At 46.8% G+C, this 24,390-nt stretch overlaps 1 protein-coding gene across 2 annotated transcripts in view; it reads left to right on the top strand.

Annotated features, from left to right (window-relative positions):
• Positions 1-24,390, top strand: part of MUC4 (mucin 4, cell surface associated) — a 48,830-nt gene that overhangs the window by 6,127 nt on the left and 18,313 nt on the right. The window contains exons 2-8 of one of the 2 annotated variants that reach the window (XM_074364845.1): positions 12,557-18,346; positions 18,952-19,080; positions 19,416-19,565; positions 20,887-21,020; positions 21,926-22,084; positions 22,813-22,968; positions 24,036-24,166. In XM_074364845.1, coding sequence (XP_074220946.1) covers positions 12,557-18,346; positions 18,952-19,080; positions 19,416-19,565; positions 20,887-21,020; positions 21,926-22,084; positions 22,813-22,968; positions 24,036-24,166 — 6,649 coding nt within the window. Of the gene's footprint in view, positions 1-12,556; positions 18,347-18,948; positions 19,081-19,415; positions 19,566-20,886; positions 21,021-21,925; positions 22,085-22,812; positions 22,969-24,035; positions 24,167-24,390 lie in introns of both variants that reach the window. The other variant, XM_074364836.1, reaches the window with a different exon arrangement.

The following is a 24,390-nucleotide window of genomic DNA, read 5'->3' as shown; positions in this document are numbered from 1 at the left end:
GTGGAGTAATTCCTGTGCGCCATCCGTCATTCCAGGTGCTGGAGATACCGCGAGATCAGTTATCCTAAGGGCATTTTGAGTTAGCGTCTTTCCTCATCTTGAATTCTAGGAAAAATGGAGGAAAAATACCCAGCGGACACAACACTGGTCACAGTTTCTATTTCCTCTAAAATAACAGCAGGAAACCACAAACCACAGACACCACCTCCGTTGTCATCCATCACAGCTCCTACAGCAGGGGCTCCAATAACCATCACATCCATCATCTAACACCAACCAATCATCCCTGAGGTGCAGCTCCCAAACACTGACCACAGAGGGGCAGAAGCCTGAAATCACCCACAGCCCAGGAACCTCTCAGAAATGTCAGCCTTTGGTCACCAAGAATTTCTGAGAGGACCGCAGTCTTCATCCTTGGTCCTGGGAAGCGCAGACCCAGCTGCGCGTGAGCAACAGTTCCTATAACCTCCTTCCTCCTCTGTGAGAGGGGGTGAAGCTGCACCTGATGAGGAGGGGGTTCTGACCCGATACCGAGACTAACACACACACAGGAAGCCTGTGGCTCCCACGTAGGATGGCAAGACTGGTGGCTCTGCCTCTTTCCTCCAGCTTCTTCACACCTTTCAGGGCACCCGCTGCCCACCTGGGAGTCAGTTTTCTCTTCAAATTTATCCTTGCAGTTGGGTGTTTTCCCTGACTGTACACTGCCCTCGGCACAGCCTGGGGAAATCACTGCAAATCAGGAAATAACAGCAGAAAAGTGAAACTTGGTGGATGACAAGGCTTACGGGTTTCTCACCTCTGGTTCCAGAAATAACTCAAGACAAACAAACTAGGCATTAAGAATAAACCTCTGCCCACATATACACAAGCGAGACCCAGGCTTTGTTTGCTCTTCAGAGAGTGACTTCAGCACTCTGTGGGAACGCTGTCTCCCGTCACCACCTATGCCACCACTCCTTCACCTGAGTCAACAACACACCCATCACGTCCTCATACCTGTGGAGTCACCAGAGGGCCATGCAGGAGCAACAGCATCACACTGGCCGCCCCTGCAGCCCTGGGAGGCCCAAGACAACGGCTGGACTTCTCCCCCAGACACGGCTCTCTGACTGCAGTGGGAGCAGAGACATCCATGGAGACTTCCAGAACTCAGAGTGAGGGATGCCCCACCTTGGTGCCAGCTCTGGTGCCCTCCCCATCCCTAGATGCAGGTGCCTTCTCTGGAAGAACGTCTTTAAAACGATCCATTTTACGTGATACCACACATGTGTCTTCTGACTGCAGTCTGGTCCCCACAAGGGGTCAACCGCCATCACAACTCACTCTGACGTCGTCACAGATAAGGAGACACCAAGGAAATTGGGAGAAATAGCCTGATGTCACTTGCCCCTGAAAATGTGTCAGACTCGTCCCCAGGCTGAGACCACCCTGCATGTGATAGGCCAAGAACTCAGGGCAAGTTAGTCACCATCCTTTACTTTAGTTCCCTTGAGGTAGGGTTAGAAGAGCATAAAATGTGGAGAGGCCAGGCACTCAGTGACAGTGCTGCAGCTGAGCAATAGCTCACACCTTCCAGGTCTTGGGTTTTTCTTACCTTTGAGCCCCAGCCCATCACTGACAAGATATGCAATACTGGGCAAGGCAGCCTCTCCAAATCTCAGTTTCCTCATCTGTGAAACGGGGGTACTATTAACTAAGAAAAGCCATAAAGCATCAAAATTTTTATTATTTACAGAGTCAAAATGTGTTTGGTGAGAGAAGTATGAAAGAAATTCCTACTCCCAGCAGCGTAGGTCAATTAATCACAAGTCCGTTGACACTCGGGAACTCGAAGTGAAGACAGTGTCTCCCACAGAAACCGCCTTCAGGGTAGAAATGCCTTGGTAATGGGCATTCCCGGCTACAGAAACCATTCTCAGTGCAGACAGACCCACTGACAAGACTCAAACACTCTTCTCAGCCAGCTCCTCATGGCCTCGCTCTGAGGACCCATGTTTCAGGACCTTGGTTTCCTTATCCGTCGTGAGAGGATGACAGGAACAATTCCAGCCACCAGTCTCCATGGCTCTGAAAAAAGTTAGACCCAGGCCCTTAGGATCCAAGCAGTTGCCTCCTAGGGCAGGCAATCCAGCACTTTCTAAAGTGATCGCTGCTACGGAGGGGCTAGAAGAAACTCTCCTTCCTGGTCCCCAGAGCGGAAGATCAAGCTGGCAGCGGTGTGTGCAAGCTGAGGCAGGGTAGGAAATCGAGGGGTCAGGAAGAGCAGTTAAGAGGCAGCTGCAGGGCGACGGGGATGGTATAGCTCAAGTGGTAGAGTGTGTGCTTAGTGTCCTGAGTTCAATCCCCAGTACCTGCATTAAAAATAAATAAATAAGTAAATCTAATCCCCCCCCCCAAAAAAAAGAGGCGGCTGCAACAGTTCGAGTGATGAGGATAACACAGCACAGGGGACAACTGACCACGTGGGAGAAATCGGTGGGAGGAACAGCAGTTGGTGCCAAACTATGTTGTTGGCAACAAGGAAGAGGAAGGAATCAAAGATGACTCGGGTTTCTGGTTTGAGTATCTGGGGGACTGAGGTTACAATTAACATAAGGAAGGTAGATGAAATAGTTTGAGAGAAAGTTCGACATGGATGTGTTGCATTTGACAGGCCAGCCAGGAAATGGCTGGAAAGGTGAGTCTGGAAAATAGATGCGAAGTCAGGGGAGAATTGTACATGTGTGAGGTGTGAAAAGAGATGCAACAATTTAGCCAGAGAGAAAGTGCAGAGGGAGAGGGAAAGGGCTCGAGATGTGACCCCCAGAAGCTCGACTTCCTTGGGAGCTGGGAAGAGGCCAAGGGAACAGAAGGAACAGGGAAAGTGTTGTGCGGAGAAGAATCCTTCAGCCTCCAGGAGGGCAGCACTGTGCAAATACCAAGGGGACGCTGGTCAAGGAGAGAATATTGAGGTGGATGCTCAAGAAATATTTGTTGAATGAATGAGTGAATGGTGCCACATTTTTCAGAAATTAATAGGAACTGAGAAGAAAATTGGTTTTGGTGCTTAGGAAGGAGATTTGGGGTAACTTTTGGGAAAAGCGTTTTCTGTGAGGTGATTAAGCTGGAAGAAAGTGTAAAGAGTAGATGATGACAAAGGAAGAAGTGGGGAGTGGAGACCCCTCTTTCAGACGGGATGGGGCATGCTCAGGGTGGTATGGCTGTAGACAAGACCCCTCTTTCAGGATGCTCGTGGGTGAAACAAAAGATAGGGATACAGAGGACACAATAGGAACGAAAGACTTTTATTTTAGGTCAAGAAAGACCTAAATATGATTGTCAGTGGGAGAGAAGGAGCAAAGCAGAAAGAGACTCTTCGACGGAGACAAGCGACAGACTCAGCCATCCCAGGAGGGAGTGGGGCAGACAGGGGCGCACACTCGTGTGTGTGTGTGTGTGTGTGTGTGTGTGTGTTTCAGTGAAGATGTAGCCTTTCTTTGAGGGCAGGATAAAGTGCATGGTGAAGACAGACATTTCCTGCTGGAGAGGGTCCTGGACATCGAAGGAGATCAAGTTAGATGGCTTTGGTGTTTTCCGTAAAGTGGAAGATGGCGTGTCACAGAGAAAGGAGGGGAGGGGTGGGAAAACCCTGTTTCTCTCAAATATGGACTCTTCACAGTCAAATCCTTAGTTCTCTGCTTTGCAGATAGGTTCTGTATTTGGCCAGGGTGAGAATGTTAGGCTTCCTTTGTCTAACAATCTGACGAAAACCGAAAGGGCTGCCACGCGTTCTGCTAAAAGACACAGTCAGTTCATTCCAACAAAGCTTGAGTAACAAGAATAAGACTGGGGATGTGCTGTACACCAGAAATTGACACAACATTGTAAACTGGCTATAATTCAATAGAAATAAATAAAGAAGAATAAGGCTGAGAATATTGTTTAAAACAAAGCTTGGTCGAGACCCTGCGTTCCTGTGCCTCACAACTTCAGTAAGGTGGTTTTAGCTTATGAAAAACTTTTAAGAGCAGTGTTTCTTAAAATGTGGTCCATAGAGTCACTGTGGGCGTGTGTTAAAAGGCAGATTCCGGGATCCCGCCCCATACCTGGGGTATCCGGGTGAGCGTTAAAGCCCAGAATGTATTCTGACAAGCTCCCGCCGGGATTCAGATGCACCCTATCTTTTGGGAACCACTTTCTTACCAAAAAGAACTTCTCTATAGCCCTGCCCCGCCATAGGATTTCTTGCCTGAGAATAACCTACTCAAGTTTACTAGTCTGGGTTACCTGCAAACTGTTTTCATAAATAGCTAAATAATCCATTGAAGAAGCAGCTTAAGATTTATTACTTAAATGGTGGTGAAAGACAAATACAATACCGTAGTTTTGATGTAACTAACGCTAATCTCTTCCTTCTAACAACAAGACCGCCAGATTTAGAGCCTTGTTAAGACTGCGCCTCCTCCCCTACAAAATAAACCTACATCGTCGGCGTGAAGGGGCTCACTAGCCTCCCGATACGCTGGAGCAGGAGGCTCTGATCAACTCAGCCCACAATTAGCAAGGGCTTTAAACAATGATTCAGAAGGACACAGTCTTGTTTGACAAGATTTAAAATTAGTACTGCCAAGCCGAGATTTTTCTCAAAGGGAGAGGGTATTGGGAAACATTAACTGTCTCATAAACTGACTGGGGCTGTGAATTGGCATGACCTCTCTGCAGAGAAATTAGGCAGTATGTGTGAATGATGTAAAAACTTTTATAACAGCATTAAGCAGCAATCCCACTTACAGAGATTTATGTCGAGGAAATGAGCTGAAATAATGAAACCAAAACAAAATATTATACATCAAGGCTTTATTTATTATAGCAAAGCACGGGAAACAGCCTAAATGTCCAACAGTTAGTTATTTATGGGCTTTCCCAGTGATGGAGTATTATTTAATGTAGAAAGACAATGTCCAGTGTTTCATAAGGGGCACATACTCTCTGTCTCTCTCTCTCTCTCTCTCTCTCTCTCTCTCTCTCACACACACACACACACACACACACACACGCATACTGGCAACACATGGAACAAACATAAAGTAAGGTTTATTAAGGAAAAACAAGCACAGAAGCAGTAGAGTGCACACGATGGTGAGCGCTCCTCATCTCACAGATAGGTGTTTACAGCAGGACCCCTGGGAGGAAGTCCTCTAGGAGAGAGGCCTGCCCCTGTGCTGCTGCTGTTTGTAGGGAAATGGGGATGGCAACAGTGGGAGTTTTCAGTCTGAGGGAATGGCTTTGTCAGGAAAGGGGGCCTCCGGAATGCAGCAAGCAGTATTTACACACAACACCCAAGATCTTGCTGTTGACCTTTGGCGGCCCAGTCCCACTGAGCCAACACCTCCACACCTACAAAAGGAGGAAGAGAAAGAACCACCATCCAAGACAGAAAGAATTTGTCTTTCTTCAGGCTGTATTTACAAACTTTTTAAAAGCAGGAAGAAATGCTACTGATACCTGGTAAAATTTTTAAAAGGATGCAAAGTCCTATATACTAGGTAACTTGAACTAAATCTTTTTTAAAGCATAGGAAAAAATCCTAGAAGATACATAACAATGTAGTTGTCTGCATAGTGAGACCGTGGGGTTTTGGTTTTTCAATGATCTATATTTTACAACTTTTAATATAATGAGTATATCTTCTTTAATATATTTTAATATTGTTTAACTTTGTCCACAAAGATTAAGCACATCTTTTGTTAGATTTATTCTTAGGTACTTTATATTTGTCACTATCATAAACACTATAATTAAAATTTTTTTTTTTTTGCTAATGTATGGGAATGCAGTTATTTTAAAAGTTTTGATCATAAATGTAAAACTTTACTAAAGATTTATAAATTTAAAGAGGTTTTCTATATAAACAAATAAATCATCTGCAAATAATCACAAGTTTGTTTCTTCCCTTCCATACCAAAAAGAACTTCTCTATACCTTCATATCTTTGTTTACTTTTCTCATTTTGTTGCACTGGCTAGACTACAAGCATAATGTCGAATACAAGTAGTTACTGCTGGCATCTTGGACTCCTTCTGAATTTGAAAGGAAATATTTCCAATTTCCAATATTTAAGTATGATGTTTACTATAGGGTTTTATTGATATTGTTTAGCAGGTTAAGGGAATTAATTTCTGTTTTTAGTTTGCTAGAAATTTTAACAGGGGTGAGTATTGAATTTTACCCAATTTTTTTCCTGTATCTGTTGTGATGATCATGTTTTCCCTTCCTTCTGTTTATATGGTGATTTACATTAAAAGCAGTTTCATATTATTCTTGTATTTCTGATGTAATCATGATGTATTTTTTATAAATCAAATATTGAATTTGACTGGCTAATATTGTGTGTAAGACGTTTCCATCTATATATTACTGAGATTTATTGCTTTGTTGTTTTCCTTTCTTCTTATTATTATTATTTGTGTTTTGGTTTTAGACCAATCTAACTAAATTAGTTGTGGAGCATTTCCTCTTTTACTAAACCCTGGAAGAGGTTGTATAAAATTGAAATTATCTATTTCTTGACTATCTGGTAAAATTGCCTATAAAATCACCTTGACCTAACTTTTGTGAGGGATGGGCTTTTTTTCCTTTTAACTGATGATTCAATTTAAAATAGTTTATATTCAGGTTTCTTATTTTTTCCTCAATTCATTTTTCTTTTCGATTTTTTAAATTGTGGTAAAATATGCGTACGTAAAATTTACCGTCGTAACTGTTTTTAAGTGTACAGTCCTGTGACATTAAATACATTCATAATGTTGTGGTCCTGTCACCACTGTACATCTCTAGAACTCTTTTCATCTGTAAAACTGAAACTCTGTACTCATTAAACAATAGCTTCCCATTTCCCTCTTCCCCCAAGCCCTGGGCAACCACCATTCTACTTTTTGTCTTAGTGATTTTGACTAGTGTTCAAGTACTTCATATTTGTGAAGTCATACAACGTTTGTCTTTTTGTGACTTAGCTAATTTCACTTAGCAAATTGTCATCAAGATTCATCCATGTTGTGGCATATGTTCAGATTTTGTTCCTTTTTAGGCTGAATAATATTCCATTGTACTTATAAGACCACATTTGGTTATCCGTTCATCTACTAATGGACACTTGAGTGCTCCCATGTTTTAGCTATTATGAGTAATGCTGCTATGAACATGGGTATACAAATACCTCTTCAATGTATTTCAGTTCTTTTGGATATACATCCAAAAGTGGACTTGCTGGATCATACAGTAATTCTCTTCTTAATTTTTTAAGGAAATGCCATACCATTCCTGCCATACTGACTACAAAATTTTACGTTCCCACCAACAGGGCTCCAATCTGTACAAGGGTTCCAATTTCCCCATATCCTCACCTGCAAACAGAGATGATTTTACTTCTTCCTTTCCAGTTTGGATGCCTCTTATTTCTTTTTCTTGCATTATTGATTTGACTAGAACTTTCAGTACTATGTTGAATAGAAGTGGAGAAAAGTGGACATCCTGGATTTTTTCCTGATCTTAGAGAAAACATTTGCAGTGCTTCACCAATGAGTGTGGTATTTGCTGTGGGACTTTCACACCTGAATTTCATACATGACTTTCATTACATTGAGGTAGTTTCCTTCTACTCCTAGTTTGTTGAGTGTTTTTATCGTGAAAGTGTTACTGAATTTTGTCAAATGCTTTTTCTGTATCAGTTGCGATGATCATGTCATTTTCCCCCCTTAATTCTGCTCATGTGGTATGTTACAATGATTGGGTTTTGTGTGCTGAATCATCATTGTATTCCAGGAATAAATCTGACTTGGTCATAGTGTATAATCCTTTCAATATGCTGCTGAATTCGACTTGCTACTGTTTTGTTGAGGATTTTTGCATTAGTTTTCATAAGGAATATTGTTATAAGGGATGTAGTTTTCTTTTCTTATAGTGTCTTTGTCTGGGTTTGGTATCAGGGTAATGCTCACCTAAAAGAATGAGTTAGAAAGTGCTTAATTTATTGGAAAAGTTTGATGTTTGGTGTTAGTTCTTCAAGTGTTTGGTAGAATTCAGCAGTAAGGCCATGAGGGCCAGGGTTTTTCTTTGTTGGTTCCATCTCCTTACAAGTTTTAGATCTATTTGGATTTTCTATTTCTTCATGATTGTCTTGATAGCGCTTTCATGTCTAGGAGGCACATTGATCATTTTATCTTAGTTATCCAGTGTGTCAGTGTATAATTGTTCATAGTAATCACTTAGAATCTTTTTAATTTTTGTAGAATCAGTAGTATTGTCCTCATTTTCATTTCTGGTTTTCATAATATGAGTCTTTTTTTTTCCCCCTTAGTCCATCTAGCTAAAAGTTTGTCAATTTTGGATCTTTTCAAAGAATCAACTTTTGGTTTCATTGATTCTCTCTACTGTTTTTCTATTTTTTATTTTATTTATCTTTGCTGTAATCTTTATTATTTCCTTCTTTCTGCTAGGAGTGTATCTATTTTATCTTCAGAAAACCAACTTTTACAGTAAGTAATCCTGTTTTCAGTTCTTTTCCTATCACTAAGTTCTGTTCTTAATTATATCTTTCACTCAGCTTTCTTTTTTCTTTTTTCTTTTTGATTTTTCTAGGCCGCATTTTCACTGAGGGTTTTAGCTTTATGCAGAAGATATTCAATTTACAGTGTCCTGATCTAAGATTATGTCTCCTTTCCCAGACAGCCCTTAAATCCCAAACTCTAGATCTCAGAAATCTACAAATCTTGCGAAAGCACTTATTTACCTTAGTTTTTCAACTCCTTCACTCCTGAATGTCTCCCTTTCTTTCTTCTGATCTTGGTTCTGCATTCAGGAAACATTTATTACACGTCCTCTGGCATTTGCAGGTTTTGTAGTTAAAGGCTTTCTCTCTTCTGCCCTGTTGCTGAAAATGGAACTATACTACTTTTATAAACAAACAAGCAAAAATCTTTACTTAAAAAAATTGGACTATGCAATCATGAAATTTTGCCGCTGATATTGATTTTAAACAAAGGTGATGCAGGTCCTGAAAAGATGTTAATTGCCAAAAACCTATAATAAGTTTAGTAAGTTTGGCATGTAAATAGCTTCTGCCTAGTGATTCACAGCCTGGTGACAGAGCATTGCTTTTATTTATGTTCTAAGGAAAATGAAACAAGCTTAATAATAATTACATAGTGTCTGTTTCCCAATCTACACCTTATCTAGAGAATCCGAGTTTTGAAACTTTACTGAGGAGAAAGCAGGAATAGTATTTGGAGTCTTATAAACAAATCTGCTCATAATTCTGAGTAAAGGAAGTCCCCTTTTAAAGCTGAAGCAGAGTCGTTTTGGGTTAAATAAGAACCCAAGGACTTTCTAGCACAGCTCTACAACTTAGCTCGTGCATTTGTCCCCACCAGCTTAGAAGTGTGTCACCTGTAATTAGTTACTATTAATAAAGTATAGAAACTTACAAGTGAGTCATTTTCTTTTTGATAAATTAGAGCTGACTCATAGTCATTCTCACTCACTTGAAAGTCTAAATCGCTTTCTTAAGAAGAGAAAGTGGTGGGAATCTAGTCAACTCCTGGAACTGTACTCAAACCCAGATTCTCTGGGAGTTTGTCTCACTGTGAACTACATTCCTTCAACTAGTTGTGCACACAGAGGTTAAAAAAATTTTTTGAAAACAGCTAGAGAGCTATTAAAAACCAAAAAGAATCAGTTCCTAAGGGGAAAAAAAACCCCTCAAGGTTTCTTGGTTTCTTCTTGGTTTAGAAGATTCAAGGACCTTAAAGATAAATTTAAGAAGGTGGGTACGCTCTACTGGCTGACTGAGGCTTTGTCTGCAGCTAGTGAGTGCAGTCAATTATTTTAAATAAAACAAGCTGGCGTTTAAACATTCTGCCTGGCAAAGAAATTGAAAAAAAATTGGTGTGATCAATTAAATTAACATAATGTTATGATGTGACCAGGGCTAGAGTATGTGCATTCACTCATTAGGTTTCTGCTAGATAGGGACAAATGTTAAAAAATTTTTAAGGTAGAAATTTAATTTGCTTTAAAGAAAATGCTATAAGTCAGGTTGAAAGAGTTAATACTCCCTCCCACCATGGAATTTAAAACAGTCTGGTCACCATTCTAGTTTAACCTTGCCTTCTTCTTCATAAGGAAGACAGCTATAAGTAGTTATATTCCTGAGGTTAAAAAAATATATATATGAAGCAGCCCTAATCAGGTGCCTCACTCTGTGGGAATCATGCACCTCCATCCCCTATTGTAGAATTTTTTTTACGCTTCCCTCCAGGCATGTCTAAACCTCTGACCAGGCACACGTTTTATTGACCAGACCCAACTTCGGGCTAATTTAGCCTCAGTGCTGCCTGGCAAACCAGGAGTGCACTCCAGGCCATGGGACTGAGTGGTCTTCTTCTGCACGGGTACTGTTCATTCTCCAGTAAAGGAACCTGTCTTCATCTTTTTGTATCTCTCAGGGCAGTCTCAAGTGGAAAGACTGGCCACTTGAAATCCAATAAAAAATATTAAAATTTAATTTTATTCTAAATTCCTTGAAAAAAAATTGCTGATGCCTTTTCATTTGAAAAGCACATTCACTTTATAGGATTTTTTAAAAACTAGTGTATGTAGTTGACAAGTTTAAATTTGAGGCCCTGAATGTATATGTCAGAGCCCTCTACCTCCTAGAGAAGCACTTTCTTCTAAATATTAACCTTATTAATGCTCTGAGTTTTTAAATTTTGCTAATCATGAAAACCCTCCGCTTTTGATTAAGTATTTTGAAACTGGCAATTATCACCTTGGAGAAAAGAGCTCGTTTCAAAGAAGGAGCAGTGTCTTAGCCTTGATGTTCATATTACATAAGAGAACATCTCTTGATAAATGGAGCTAACAGCATCTCAGTAAAGAATCAAATACTGAAGATTTGTTAAAACTGGATTCATTATTTTATCTCAGTAAGATTGTATCAGAAAAATTTAGTGTCAACATAAAGGTTGAATAAAAAAGAAGTTAGCTCTGTGATTTTTTAACAGTTAAAGATAGTTTTCGGGGAGAAAAATCAGTATAAGATACGTGAAATAATATAAAATGAACTTTGATTGTCATCTATGAACTGCTACCACTACACTTACCTCTTTATCACTGGGTCTAGACTTTTGTGGAAACCATCCAGAAAAGAGTCAACACAATGACTTTCATGGGCCCTAGGCACTTTTGCCTTCCTGTGCCCCTTCCTCTGCCAAAATGAAATAAAATAAAAATTACATTTTATGACTGTGTTGGATTAATGCAGTCAAGGCTGGATTCATGATTACATATTTATTATTTTTGCAATGACTTTTTCCCTTCTGATTGTAAAAGAAATGAACATGAAAACAGTTTTGTTGATCCTACGTGCAGCCTGTGGGCTTTGTGCCTCACCTACTCCTAGGCCTGTGGGCAAATGTAAGGCGGCAGTGCCCCGGGAAACTGCTTGCTAAGGTTTGTTAAAACGGAGTCATCCTGAGCTCAGGACCCTACATGATGTTAAAAACCAACAGAATTCACTCTATTCCCAGTTAACAAGAAAAAGCAAAGTAGAAAGCTCTGGATTTTAAGTGGGGGACCGCCCACAAAAACGGGCCTTACAGAGTGTGGGATGAAATGCAAATAACTATGTATCTGAAGAGAAGACAGAATGCCCCCCAAACCACCCACACTACTCCAGAGAAGAGGGAGTTAATTTATACCTGAGTCCTCAAAAATTCTTCTGTATTGTTGGATGCACTCCTACATGCTTTATACTGAACACACAAAGTTGTCTCAGACGCTACAAGTAGTTAACATATACTATCAACAGTACAGGTACCTGATCATGTCAGACATTTAAAGACAAGTTCACAAAATTTCCTGTTCTTTGCTCTTCAAAGAAGACTGAAATGTCAGCAAGTTTCTTATCTATTTCAAACAGGGTAAGAGAGAAATGAAGGAGGAAAAAAATATCACAAGATTATTACTGAGAATGAAAACTGCAGGATTTGTAAAGATGGGATGAGCAGATGGGTTGAGAAAGAAAACTGATAAAGATAAGCCCTGAGATTTTAAAACAGGAAAAGAAGCTCTGAAAAAGACCTGAGGGTAATAATCCCTTTATAGTGTATGAGAAATGTGGCTTTAGGAGATGCAAAAATTGAAATTTTTGATTGAATGAATAGTCGGTGTATTTTCATTAAAACACTGTTCTTACACTGAAGCTCAAGGGTCTTGGCGTCTATTAAAGCCTGATATGGGAAAAGGAGGAATGTACTCGGCCAAGTTCAATGACTACACCTATAAACCAACAGTAAAGGAGAAAATGCAAACACAAAGACACACATTGCAGTACTTCATATGATTAGGAGCCAACATTGGTAGAAAACAGAGACATAGTTAAATAATTAATTCTGCGGCCATTATATCTGAAGCAAGTGATTCAGAAGGTTCCTGGTGCACAATACTTGGTTATAACTCTCCAGCTTAACATCAAGAAATTCTTATGTTTCATTACTCTTTGTATTTTATATTTAAGGCACTTCGACAACGGACACAACAATATCTCCTCTAACATCAACAAACAACGCATCAATATCTATCAGGGGAAGTACATCTCCAGTCACTTCCACAGTCTCCACGACAGGGAGACTGGTGGAACAATCAACCTCACCCACTTCCACCTCTTCCCGTGAGACAACATCAACGTCTCCTCAGGCCTCCCAGACTCAGAGTCTGGAAACCACCGCAGAGACTCAAGCCAGCACCATCACAGCCGTGATCACAACAACCCCCTCATCATCCACAGCGGGATCCACATATACACTGGGCATCTCTCCAGGGACAAACCCCGCAGGCGAGACAACCACGTCATCCCCATCCAGTGTGAGCCACACACCCGGGACAACATCACAGATGCTCACAGCACCAACCTCAACAGGCAGAACTTCATCCCCATCTAGCGTAAGCAACACATCTCCAATGACCTCAAAGACGGTCACGTCACAAAGTTCACTGGACACCACAACAGGAAGAACAGGGGACACATCAACGCCGGTAGCGGGCAGTAACCCTCCAGTCACTTCTGCAGTCTCCATGACAAGGGGACTGGTGGAACAATCAACCTCACCCACTTCCACCTCTTCCCGTGAGACAACATCAACGTCTCCTCAGGCCTCCCAGACTCAGAGTCTGGAAACCACCGCAGAGACTCAAGCCAGCACCATCACAGCTGTGAACACATCAACCCCCTCATCATCCACAGCGGGACCCACATCTACACTGGGCATCTCTCCAGGGACAAACCCCGCAGGCAAGACAACCACATCATCCCCATCCAGTGTGAGCCACACACCCGGGACAACATCACAGATGCTCACAGCACCAACCTCAACAGGCAGAACTTCATCCCCATCTAGCGTAAGCAACACATCTCCAATGACCTCAAAGACGGTCACGTCACAAAGTTCACTGGACACCCCCACAGGAAGAACAGGGGACACATCAACGCCGGTAGCGGGCAGTAACCCTCCAGTCACTTCTGCAGTCTCCACGACAAGGGGACTGGTGGAACAATCAACCTCACCCACTTCCACCTCTTCCCGTGAGACAACATCAACGTCTCCTCAGGCCTCCCAGACTCAGAGTCTGGAAACCACCGCAGAGACTCAAGCCAGCACCATCACAGCCGTGAACACATCAATCCCCTCATCATCCACAGCGGGACCCACATCTACACTGGGCATCTCTCCAGGGACAAACCCCGCAGGCAAGACAACCACATCATCCCCATCCAGTGTGAGCCACACACCCGGGACAACATCACAGATGCTCACAGCACCAACCTCAACAGGCAGAACTTCATCCCCATCTAGCGTAAGCAACACATCTCCAATGACCTCAAAGACGGTCACGTCACAAAGTTCACTGGACACCCCCACAGGAAGAACGGGGGACACATCAACGCCGGTAGCGGGCAGTAACCCTCCAGTCACTTCTGCAGTCTCCACGACAAGGGGACTGGTGGAACAATCAACCTCACCCACTTCCACCTCTTCCCGTGAGACAACATCAACGTCTCCTCACGCCTCCCAGACTCAGAGTCTGGAAACCACCGCAGAGACTCAAGCCAGCACCATCACAGCCGTGAACACATCAACCCCCTCATCATCCACAGCGGGACCCACATCTACACTGGGCATCTCTCCAGGGACAAACCCCGCAGGCGAGACAACCACATCATCCCCATCCAGTGTGAGCCACACACCCGGGACAACATCACAGATGCTCACAGCACCAACCTCAACAGGCAGAACTTCATCCCCATCTAGCGTAAGCAACACATCTCCAATGACCTCAAAGACGGTCACGTCACAAAGTTCACTGGACACCCCCACAGGAAGAACAGGGGACACATCAACGCCGGTAGCGGGCAGTAACCCTCCAGTCACTTCTGCAGTCTCCACGACAAGGGGACTGGTGGAACAATCAACCTCACCCACTTCCACCTCTTCCCGTGAGACAACATCAACGTCTCCTCACGCCTCCCAGACTCAGAGTCTGGAAACCACCGCAGAGACTCAAGCCAGCACCATCACAGCCGTGAACACATCAACCCCCTCATCATCCACAGCGGGACCCACATCTACACTGGGCATCTCTCCAGGGACAAACCCCGCAGGCGAGACAACCACATCATCCCCATCCAGTGTGAGCCACACACCCGGGACAACATCACAGATGCTCACAGCACCAACCTCAACAGGCAGAACTTCATCCCCATCTAGCGTAAGCAACACATCTCCAATGACCTCAAAGACGGTCACGTCACAAAGTTCACTGGACACCCCCACAGGAAGAACAGGGGACACATCAACGCCGGTAGCGGGCAGTAACCCTCCAGTCACTTCTGCAGTCTCCACGACAAGGGGACTGGTGGAACAATCAACCTCACCCACTTCCACCTCTTCCCGTGAGACAACATCAACGTCTCCTCAGGCCTCCCAGACTCAGAGTCTGGAAACCACCACAGAGACTCAAGCCAGCACCATCACAGCCGTGAACACATCAACCCCCTCATCATCCACAGCGGGACCCACATCTACACTGGGCATCTCTCCAGGGACAAACCCCGCAGGCGAGACAACCACATCATCCCCATCCAGTGTGAGCCACACACCCGGGACAACATCACAGATGCTCACAGCACCAACCTCAACAGGCAGAACTTCATCCCCATCTAGCGTAAGCAACACATCTCCAATGACCTCAAAGACGGTCACGTCACAAAGTTCACTGGACACCCCCACAGGGAGAACGGGGGACACATCAACGCCGGTAGCGGGCAGTAACCCTCCAGTCACTTCTGCAGTCTCCACGACAAGGGGACTGGTGGAACAATCAACCTCACCCACTTCCACCTCTTCCCGTGAGACAACATCAACGTCTCCTCAGGCCTCCCAGACTCAGAGTCTGGAAATCACCGCAGAGACTCAAGCCAGCACCATCACAGCCGTGAACACATCAACCCCCTCATCATCCACAGCGGGACCCACATCTACACTGGGCATCTCTCCAGGGACAAACCCCGCAGGCGAGACAACCACATCATCCCCATCCAGTGTGAGCCACACACCCGGGACAACATCACAGATGCTCACAGCACCAACCTCAACAAGCAGAACTTCATCCCCATCTAGCGTAAGCAACACATCTCCAATGACCTCAAAGACGGTCACGTCACAAAGTTCACTGGACACCCCCACAGGGAGAACGGGGGACACATCAACGCCGGTAGCGGGCAGTAACCCTCCAGTCACTTCTGCAGTCTCCACGACAAGGGGACTGGTGGAACAATCAACCTCACCCACTTCCACCTCTTCCCGTGAGACAACATCAACGTCTCCTCAGGCCTCCCAGACTCAGAGTCTGGAAATCACCGCAGAGACTCAAGCCAGCACCATCACAGCCGTGAACACATCAACCCCCTCATCATCCACAGCGGGACCCACATCTACACTGGGCTTATCTCCAGGGACAAACCCCGCAGGCGAGACAACCACGTCATCCCCATCCAGTGTGAGCCACACACCCGGGACAACATCACAGATGCTCACAGCACCAACCTCAACAGGCAGAACTTCATCTCCATCTAGCGTAAGCAACACATCTCCAATGACCTCAAAGACGGTCACGTCACAAAGTTCACTGGACACCCCCACAGGAAGAACAGGGGACACATCAATGCCGGTAGCGGGCAGTAACCCTCCAGTCACTTCTGCAGTCTCCACGACAAGGGGACTGGTGGAACAATCAACCTCACCCACTTCCACCACTTCTCGTGAGACAACATCAACGTCTCCTCAGGCCTCCCAGACTCAGAGTCTGGAAACCACCGCAGAGACTCAAGCCAGCACCATCACAGCCGTGAACACATCAACCCCCTCATCATCCACAGCGGGACCCACATCTACACTGGGCATCTCTCCAGGGACAAACCCCGCAGGCGAGACAACCACATCATCCCCATCCAGTGTGAGCCACACACCCGGGACAACATCACAGATGCTCACAGCACCAACCTCAACAGGCAGAACTTCATCCCCATCTAGCGTAAGCAACACATCTCCAATGACCTCAAAGACGGTCACGTCACAAAGTTCACTGGACACCCCCACAGGAAGAACAGGGGACACATCAACGCCGGTAGCGGGCAGTAACCCTCCAGTCACTTCTGCAGTCTCCACGACAAGGGGACTGGTGGAACAATCAACCTCACCCACTTCCACCTCTTCCCGTGAGACAACATCAACGTCTCCTCACGCCTCCCAGACTCAGAGTCTGGAAACCACCGCAGAGACTCAAGCCAGCACCATCACAGCCGTGAACACATCAACCCCCTCATCATCCACAGCGGGACCCACATCTACACTGGGCATCTCTCCAGGGACAAACCCCGCAGGCGAGACAACCACATCATCCCCATCCAGTGTGAGCCACACACCCGGGACAACATCACAGATGCTCACAGCACCAACCTCAACAGGCAGAACTTCATCCCCATCTAGCGTAAGCAACACATCTCCAATGACCTCAAAGACGGTCACGTCACAAAGTTCACTGGACACCCCCACAGGAAGAACAGGGGACACATCAACGCCGGTAGCGGGCAGTAACCCTCCAGTCACTTCTGCAGTCTCCACGACAAGGGGACTGGTGGAACAATCAACCTCACCCACTTCCACCACTTCTCGTGAGACAACATCAACGTCTCCTCAGGCCTCCCAGACTCAGAGTCTGGAAACCACCGCAGAGACTCAAGCCAGCACCATCACAGCTGTGAACACATCAACCCCCTCATCATCCACAGCGGGACCCACATCTACACTGGGCATCTCTCCAGGGACAAACCCCGCAGGCGAGACAACCACGTCATCCCCATCCAGTGTGAGCCACACACCCGGGACAACATCACAGATGCTCACAGCACCAACCTCAACAGGCAGAACTTCATCCCCATCTAGCGTAAGCAACACATCTCCAATGACCTCAAAGACGGTCACGTCACAAAGTTCACTGGACACCCCCACAGGAAGAACAGGGGACACATCAACGCCGGTAGCGGGCAGTAACCCTCCAGTCACTTCTGCAGTCTCCACGACAAGGGGACTGGTGGAACAATCAACCTCACCTACTTCCACCACTTCTCGTGAGACAACATCAACGTCTCCTCAGGCCTCCCAGACTCAGAGTCTGGAAATCACCGCAGAGACTCAAGCCAGCACCATCACAGCCGTGAACACATCAACCCCCTCATCATCCACAGCGGGACCCACATCTACACTGGGCTTATCTCCAGGGACAAACCCCGCAGGCGAGACAACCACGTCATCCCCATCCAGTGTGAGCCACACACCCGGGACAACATCACAGATGCTCACAGCACCAACCTCAACAGGCAGAACTTCATCCCCATCTAGCGTAAGCAACACATCTCCAATGACCTCAAAGACGGTCACGTCACAAAGTTCACTGGACACCCCCACAGGGAGAACGGGGGACACATCAACGCGGGTAGCGGGCAGTAACCCTCCAGTCACTTCTGCAGTCTCCACGACAAGGGGACTGGTGGAACAATCAACCTCACCCACTTCCACCACTTCTCGTGAGACAACATCAACGTCTCCTCAGGCCTCCCAGACTCAGAGTCTGGAAACCACCGCAGAGACTCAAGCCAGCACCATCACAGCCGTGAACAGATCAACCCCCTCATCATCCACAGCGGGACCCACATCTACACTGGGCATTTCTCCAGGGACAAACCCCACAGGTGAGACAACCACTTCATCCCCATCCAGTGTGATCCACACACCCGGGACAACATCACAGATGCTCACAGCACCAACCTCAACAGGCAGAACTTCATCTCCATCTAGCATAAGCAACACATCTCTTATGACCTCAAAGATGGTCACGTCACAAAGTTCACCTGACACCCCCACAGGAAGAACAGGGTACACATCAATGCTGGTAGCGGGCAGTAACCCTCCAGTCACTTCTGCAGTCTCCATGAAAGGGGACTGGTGGAACAATCAACCTCACCCACTTCCACCACTTCTCGTGAGACAACATCAACGTCTCCTCAGGCCTCCCAGACTCAGAGCATGGAGACCACTAGCAAATAACACACCAGGGACTTCACAGTAGTCAACCCTTCACCTCATTCATCTTCCAGAAATGGACATACTTCTTTGGGAGCCGTTCCTCAGGAGACATTCACTTCTGTTATAACAAGCGTATCTTCCTCACTGCCTATTCTACAGCCCTCCACAGAGTCTGCTTTCTCTGATTCTATGTCTTCTAGTAATATGGGAACAACTCAGAGTATATCAAGTTTTTATACTTCCACCATTAATTCTTCATTCTCTCAAGCAGCCCCTGGCCCTGCAGTCACCAGGAGTTCTACTGCCCTATTTACAAGTCACCCCACTACTCTGTCTGTTGCCAGCACTTTTCCACCATCCGCAGCATCCTCAAGCTCCATCATAAATACTGAAGCATCAGGTAGGTGGGAACTCTGGCAACTTGGTCTCTTACAGTGGCCCAACTGGTTCAGTTCAGCCTAGAAGAGTGCTTGGGAGAAGACGGTGAGTTAGCATTGCCAGGCTGGAAGTCAGGTCCACAAGAAGATGAAGTTGGTGTGTTGGGGGTCTGGTGGGTGACAAGCTGATCACCTCCTTTGTCCAGGAGACAACTGCTGATTTGCAGGGGGTGGTTTGAGTGTGACCAGAAGACAATTTTCTAACTGTTTCTTTCAGCTCCTAAAGCCTATGTCTCTCTTTATCTCTGATACTTCCTGACTGTAAGACCCACTTAGCCTTCTTTCCCTGTCTGTCCAGGAACAACCATAACCTCACCGAGGACAGGCAGCAAGAGAAGCACGACATCACTACCCTCAACAACCTCCCAGAGCCTCACAGCCTCCACTTCTAGGACTTCCACGGGCACCCACTCGACAGCTGCCCCGGGCCCTATCACGCCTGAGAAAGGTCCGTGGTTCTGTAGAGCTGGGACGGAGGGGTTGGAGTTAGATGGAGATGTTGTAGTTCTGGCAGCTGGATCGGATCTACCGATGAGGGTTCTTGTGGGTAGCTGGAGGAACCAGTTCTGTGGATCTTTCCACCGCTGCATCTGGACCATGGGAAGTCCAGCTACTCTCCGTATCCCCTTGATAAGGGTGAGGTAACTGAGTGCTTTGTCTCAGCCTGCCCGCTCACAGACTCTGCTGTCTCCAATCAGAAGGGCCTTACAGGGGACAATGAGACAGCATCAGAGTTGGGTGCTGAGGGCTGGCTTTAGACATGGTCCTGAGCTGGGAACTGGAGATACCGAAATGATCAAGGTGCTGTTTAGCAAGAGACAGATCTGCTGCCTCAATAGATGCCATTAGAGGACTAAGTCCAGGGTATTGGGTGCACACCTTGGAAGGCTCTGAGGGAATGTGGGCCGGGGAGGGGAGGGGTTCAAGGTGATGAGGGGGCTTCCTGGAAAGCATGAATAGGAGCTGGGGAGAGGAAGTGCCCCAGGCAGGCGGGAGTGCCTGAACAGCTGGAATAATGGCATGGACGGAAAAAGCAATCTTCGCATTGCATGGGGATGAAATCCCCAAAGCCTTTGGGGTTGCGGGAAGTAAGGTGAAGAGTGTTGAGAAGCAAGGCTGTGGTGTAAAGGATCTTGCAGACAACAGGCCCAGGGAGGCTGTGGCTAGATTTACACTGATAAACGGTGCTATGGTGACTGGGGTGGAGGATGAAGTTGCTGGAGGCAGCTGCAGGATTCCAAGGAAGACCAGGGGAGGGCGGCCAGTATGGAAAGGAGGAGGCCCATCTGTTGAATTTTTAGGACAACATTTCTCCAACTGGAGCTCAAGGACCTCTAGGGGGGGTCTTATGACAAATTCTAGGGGTTCTTCAACTTTATACAGAGAAATACCATTGTAGCAAACAAGTCTCATTCTGTGAAATGATCTTTCAGTTACTCATCTTCACTGTATTGGAAAAATGTTGTCTTTTAACCCTTAAAAGAATGATGAGTACCATAACAGGTGCAGAATAATTTGTTGGTATTGTGACAGCAGGACCTGATTTTCTTCAAGCTGGGGAAGGCTGAGAGTACCATTTAAGGGGTAAAGTGAAAAGACGGGTTGAATGCAAGTGGAGAGGCAGAGGGAGGAGCCCTTAATGGCTCTCACTTAGGGAAATAGAGGACAAGAATGGAGGAGTAGCCGGGGGACACTCCCGGGGGACTTCTGCCAGCCCTAATGAAGTCAGGGCCCCTGAGAACTTCCTGCTCTTCTTTGTATCGGCCCAGGAGTTTCCCTCTTCCCCTATGGGCCGACTGCTGGAGACCTGGAGTTTGTCAGGAGGACGGTGGACTTCACCTCGCCACTCTTCAAGCCCCAGATTGGCTTCCCCATCGGCTCCTCTCTCCGGGATTCCCTCTACGTGAGTCTCTGGCTGCAGCCTCAAGGGCAGGACCCATGACCTGCATTCCATGGGCCTTGCTTCTCTCTGTCTAGGGCTTGGAGATGGTCCTGTGACCATGACCATGACCATGACCGTGACTGAGAGGGAAAATGGAAGCAATACTTTTCAGACACCTACTGTGTCCATGCCGCTGACTGCATGTGCATGTGCTGTCTTTAATGACAGGGCACCAGCTGAGGGAGATGGGGAGCTGAGCAAGGCCCCCACCCCGCAGGGACAGAGTGCTGTTACCGCCAGTGGAGAGGTCCCAGGGCCCAGTAAACTGTTTAACTGTTTTCATGGGCCCTTTTTATGAGTAGGAAGCTCTGCCTGGGAACTTGAGTGTTTGAGGCCGTTCACATTTTCTCTAATTCTTTCCTCGTTCCTCGGTCCAAGTTCCCCATGTCTCCTGGAGGAGAGTTGAATGGCCGTCATGGCCACTATGGCCCGTGGTAAAGGGGCTGAGTCAGGACACAGAATGAAAGGGCCACACAGGGATAGGGGTGAGGGTATCAGTCTTTTTAGCCCTAAGTGATGTGGCACAAGCTTCAGGGTGGGGCTGAGAGGATTTACCCAGAGACTGCTCTGTGCTCTGCTTTGTGATTGGGCTGGTCTATAGACGGGTCTGCCACTGAAGCAGGACAAAACCTACCACCTTTGGAAGGACTTGGGACATGAGGAATGTCCTAAGGGTGAAGAGTATTTGTGTGAGAACTACATGCAGGCAGAGAGGTGGATGAGACCTTCCAGAGGTTGTCGACATAGCTGAAGTTCTACCCAGAGGGGCCCTCGGGGCTCACGCGGCCCAGGAGTTGGCCCAAGGCTGGGATGTTCCCTCCCTGCCTCCCTTCCTGAGTGCTAACTGGATGAACCTTTGTGCTCAGTTCACAGATAATGGCCAGATCATTTTCCCAGAGTACCAGATTTTCTCTGACCCCAACCCTCCTCTTGGAGGCTTTACAGCCCGGGACCCTGTGGCCCTGGTGGCTCCATTCTGGGATGATGCTGATTTCTCTAGCCACCGGGGAACCGTATTTTACCAGGTGAGCCTTTCAAAGCTCAGGGTCCTCCAGCCACCAGCAAGGAGAGACAAAGGGCTGTGCAGAGGGCCTTGCAAGTATGACTGCTGTCAGAGCCTGGGCTCAGTGTGGGTGGGTATTGAAACTTAACTATGAGGGCGGGGAGGAAGCAGATTAGGACACAACCATGGAAAGACCTGCAGGAGACAGTGATGGGGGCTGGTGATCCATCATTAGATTTTAGAGTGAGATTGTAGGGGGTCTGTCCCAGAAAGCCTGAGTCAAGTGAAGCCCCTGCATGTGCTCCCACATTGGGTTAATGATTCCATTCAGTGGGAGCTATTCACATTGTGAAAGCTACCACAGGTGGATATGGATTGTGCCGCCACCTCAGATGAGGCACTGTAAAAGATCCAAAGATGGAGAAACACACACCTGTCCTCAAGGAGCCTCCAGTCGGATACAGGGAGGTACAGATGGGTGCAGGTGTTCACAAAGTCCAAGCCAGTTTGTGCTAAGAGATGCAGAAGTTCAGGTCCAGAAAACTTGGGTTTCTGGGCCTTGAGTCACCACTCCACACGCCCCAGGCTTCCCAGAATTTGAATTGACCTTAAGGTCAGAGGAACTAACTGAAAATGTAGGCCCAGGACGCGGAAGGATGGGAGACAGGGGTGTACTGAAGTGAGCAGGATCACCAGGCAGACAGTGCGGGGTCTCTCGTTTCCTTGTCCGTATCTGCCTTCTTCTCCTAGGAATATGAGACACTGTATGATGAATACAACCCACTAGTGCAGGGTGTGGAGTCTCAGATTAAAATGTTGACAGACGCCTGGATCTACAAAGCCAAGTGGACGCTAAAGGTCACTTGGGTCCGTGCCCCCGCCTATCCTGCCTGGAGGACCTTCGGGGTAAGTGGACCAGTGGGCAGCTTCCTGTGAGCAACCTGGAAGTCAGGCATCCTAGAATCCTACGTGAGGCCTCCTCTTCTAAAATCCTCTTTGACCCAAGGTCAGATTGGTGATTATAGCACTGCCCTCCCCACTCACCCCCCAGCCCCCAACCTCCCACCCCCACCCCTCCTCCTCCAGCACCCCAGCCCATTTGCTGAGCTTTCACCCTGTACCAGGTGTGCCTCTGCTTACACGACCTCATAGCAGCCCAGAGCACTGGGTATTAGGAGGTTGAAATGTAGGACATGGAAATTTTGTGAGTCAAAAATGGCTGGCTATTGGCAGTTTTATATGGTTCAACCTGATACTGTTATCCATGTATCAGAGATGAGGAAGATGATGGTTAGAGAAGTTAAGCAACTTGCTCAAGGTCACCCAGCTAGCAAATGACAAAGCCAGAGGTTTCTCTGACCCCACGCTCTGGCTCTCGACCAAAACGCAGCCAATGTAATTGGGCACACCACAGCCCCCTAGTCTTCCCTCTGGCGGTCACAGAGTGCTTCCTTGTGTCTGGTCTGAAGTCACTGGTTGCTCAGTTGGCTCAGCAACTTACCTACTTTGGACAAGCACAGTGCTTGGCACTCACCTTCAGAGACCCTCCAGCCTCAGCGGCCGTGGTCCTCCTTGCTACTTAGGTTGAGAGGACACTTGGACAATATCCTTAGCTATCCCTGAGGAAGCTCCTCGGGCCTCGCCCAGCTCTCTGGCACCTTGGCTAATCTCTCAGTTTGCTGAAGCTTTGTCATACAAACCCCTTCCAACTGGACTCTAACCCAGAGTCCTTTACCTCCCCTACCCTGGAAAGAAGTCACAAAGAAGGCAAATCCACCGTGACGGGTGCTTTAACACCCAGGGTGAAAGCTGCCTGCGCAGTCCCAAACTTACCAGTATTTCAAGCCCAAGCCTTTGCCCTGGGTAGGTCACGAAGAGGTGGCGTGGGTGTCAGGCCCGGGGTGTGGGCTGGGTGGTGGGACATCCCAGATCTCTCACAAACATCCGTATGTGTGTCTCTAACCAATCCCCAGACCAACACCTACCAGGCCATCCTTTCCACAGATGGGAGCAGGTCCTACGCCCTGTTTCTCTACCAAAGCGGTGGGATGCAGTGGGATGTGACCCAGCGCCCAGGCAACCCCGTCCTCATGGGCTTCACCAGGTAGGCCAGGGAGGGGCTGTCAGCACTGAGTGGATACTAGGAAGGGTGCAGAGCAGGGGTTTCGCTGCACACACGTTCACATTGCCCAGGATGAGGCGCAAACCTCCTTGCCAATGCTGCTGACTTGTGCTGACTCGACTTCCCGCTTCTTGCCGTTTCACATTAAAAGATCCCTATTAACTCTGCCTTTCCTATCCCAGTTTCCGTGCATGGTGATAATAATT

The sequence above is a fragment of the Camelus bactrianus genome, chromosome 1, assembly GCF_048773025.1.
Source record: "Camelus bactrianus isolate YW-2024 breed Bactrian camel chromosome 1, ASM4877302v1, whole genome shotgun sequence".
Taxonomy (NCBI): domain Eukaryota; kingdom Metazoa; phylum Chordata; class Mammalia; order Artiodactyla; family Camelidae; genus Camelus; species Camelus bactrianus.
This window is presented reverse-complemented; position numbering and strand designations above follow the sequence as displayed.